This window comes from Eimeria mitis, genomic scaffold, assembly GCF_000499745.2.
Source record: "Eimeria mitis Houghton genomic scaffold, Emh_scaff307, whole genome shotgun sequence".
NCBI lineage: Eukaryota > Apicomplexa > Conoidasida > Eucoccidiorida > Eimeriidae > Eimeria > Eimeria mitis.
The window spans coordinates 20,080-20,644 of record NW_013571416.1 but is presented as its reverse complement, the minus strand read 5'-3'; the positions used below and the strand labels follow the sequence as shown (position 1 = coordinate 20,644).

Here is a 565-nt window from a genome sequence, read left to right as displayed (position 1 = left end):
GCAGCAACAGCACGGCGTCATCCCCCAGCAACAGCAACAGCTGCGCAGCAACAGCAGCAGCAGCAGCAGCTGCAGCAGCAGCAGCAGCACGTGGACTTGCACCTAGCAGCAGCTGCGGCAGCATCGGCAGCACTGTCTGCTGCTGCAGACACTGCAGCAGCAGCAGCAGCAGCAGCACAGGGGCCCCCACTCCTTCTCTCTCTCCTGAGTGTTCTCTGCAGCTATACCTGCCAGACTTTCAGCAGCAGCAGCAGCTGCTGCAACAGCAGCAGCAGCAGCAGCAGCAACAGCAGCAGCAGCAACAGCTGCAGCAGCAGCGGCTGCTGCTGCTGCAGCATGCAGCAGCAGCAGCAGATTCAGACAGCGATGCCCCCGGCTCCTCTCAGGGGCCACGGGGTGTATCCATCCGCCGCAGTGTCTTTGTAGAAAGCCCAACAGCAGCAGCAGCAGCAGCAGCAGCTGCTGATGCTGCTCCTGCTGCTGCTGCTGCTGCTGCTGCTGGTGCGCAGGCGTCGGGGCGTAGGAGTTGGTTCGCTGGAGAACAGCAGCAGCAGCAGCAGCAACG

General features: G+C 63.0%; 1 protein-coding gene across 1 annotated transcript in view; it reads left to right on the top strand.

Moving 5' to 3' along the window:
• Positions 1-565, top strand: part of EMH_0007400 (uncharacterized protein) — a gene marked incomplete at both ends in the record, with an annotated part of 2,751 nt that overhangs the window by 970 nt on the left and 1,216 nt on the right. The window contains one exon of the mRNA XM_013497984.1: positions 3-565. Within this exon, the coding sequence (XP_013353438.1) occupies positions 3-565 (563 nt within the window). The remainder of the gene's footprint in view (positions 1-2) is intronic.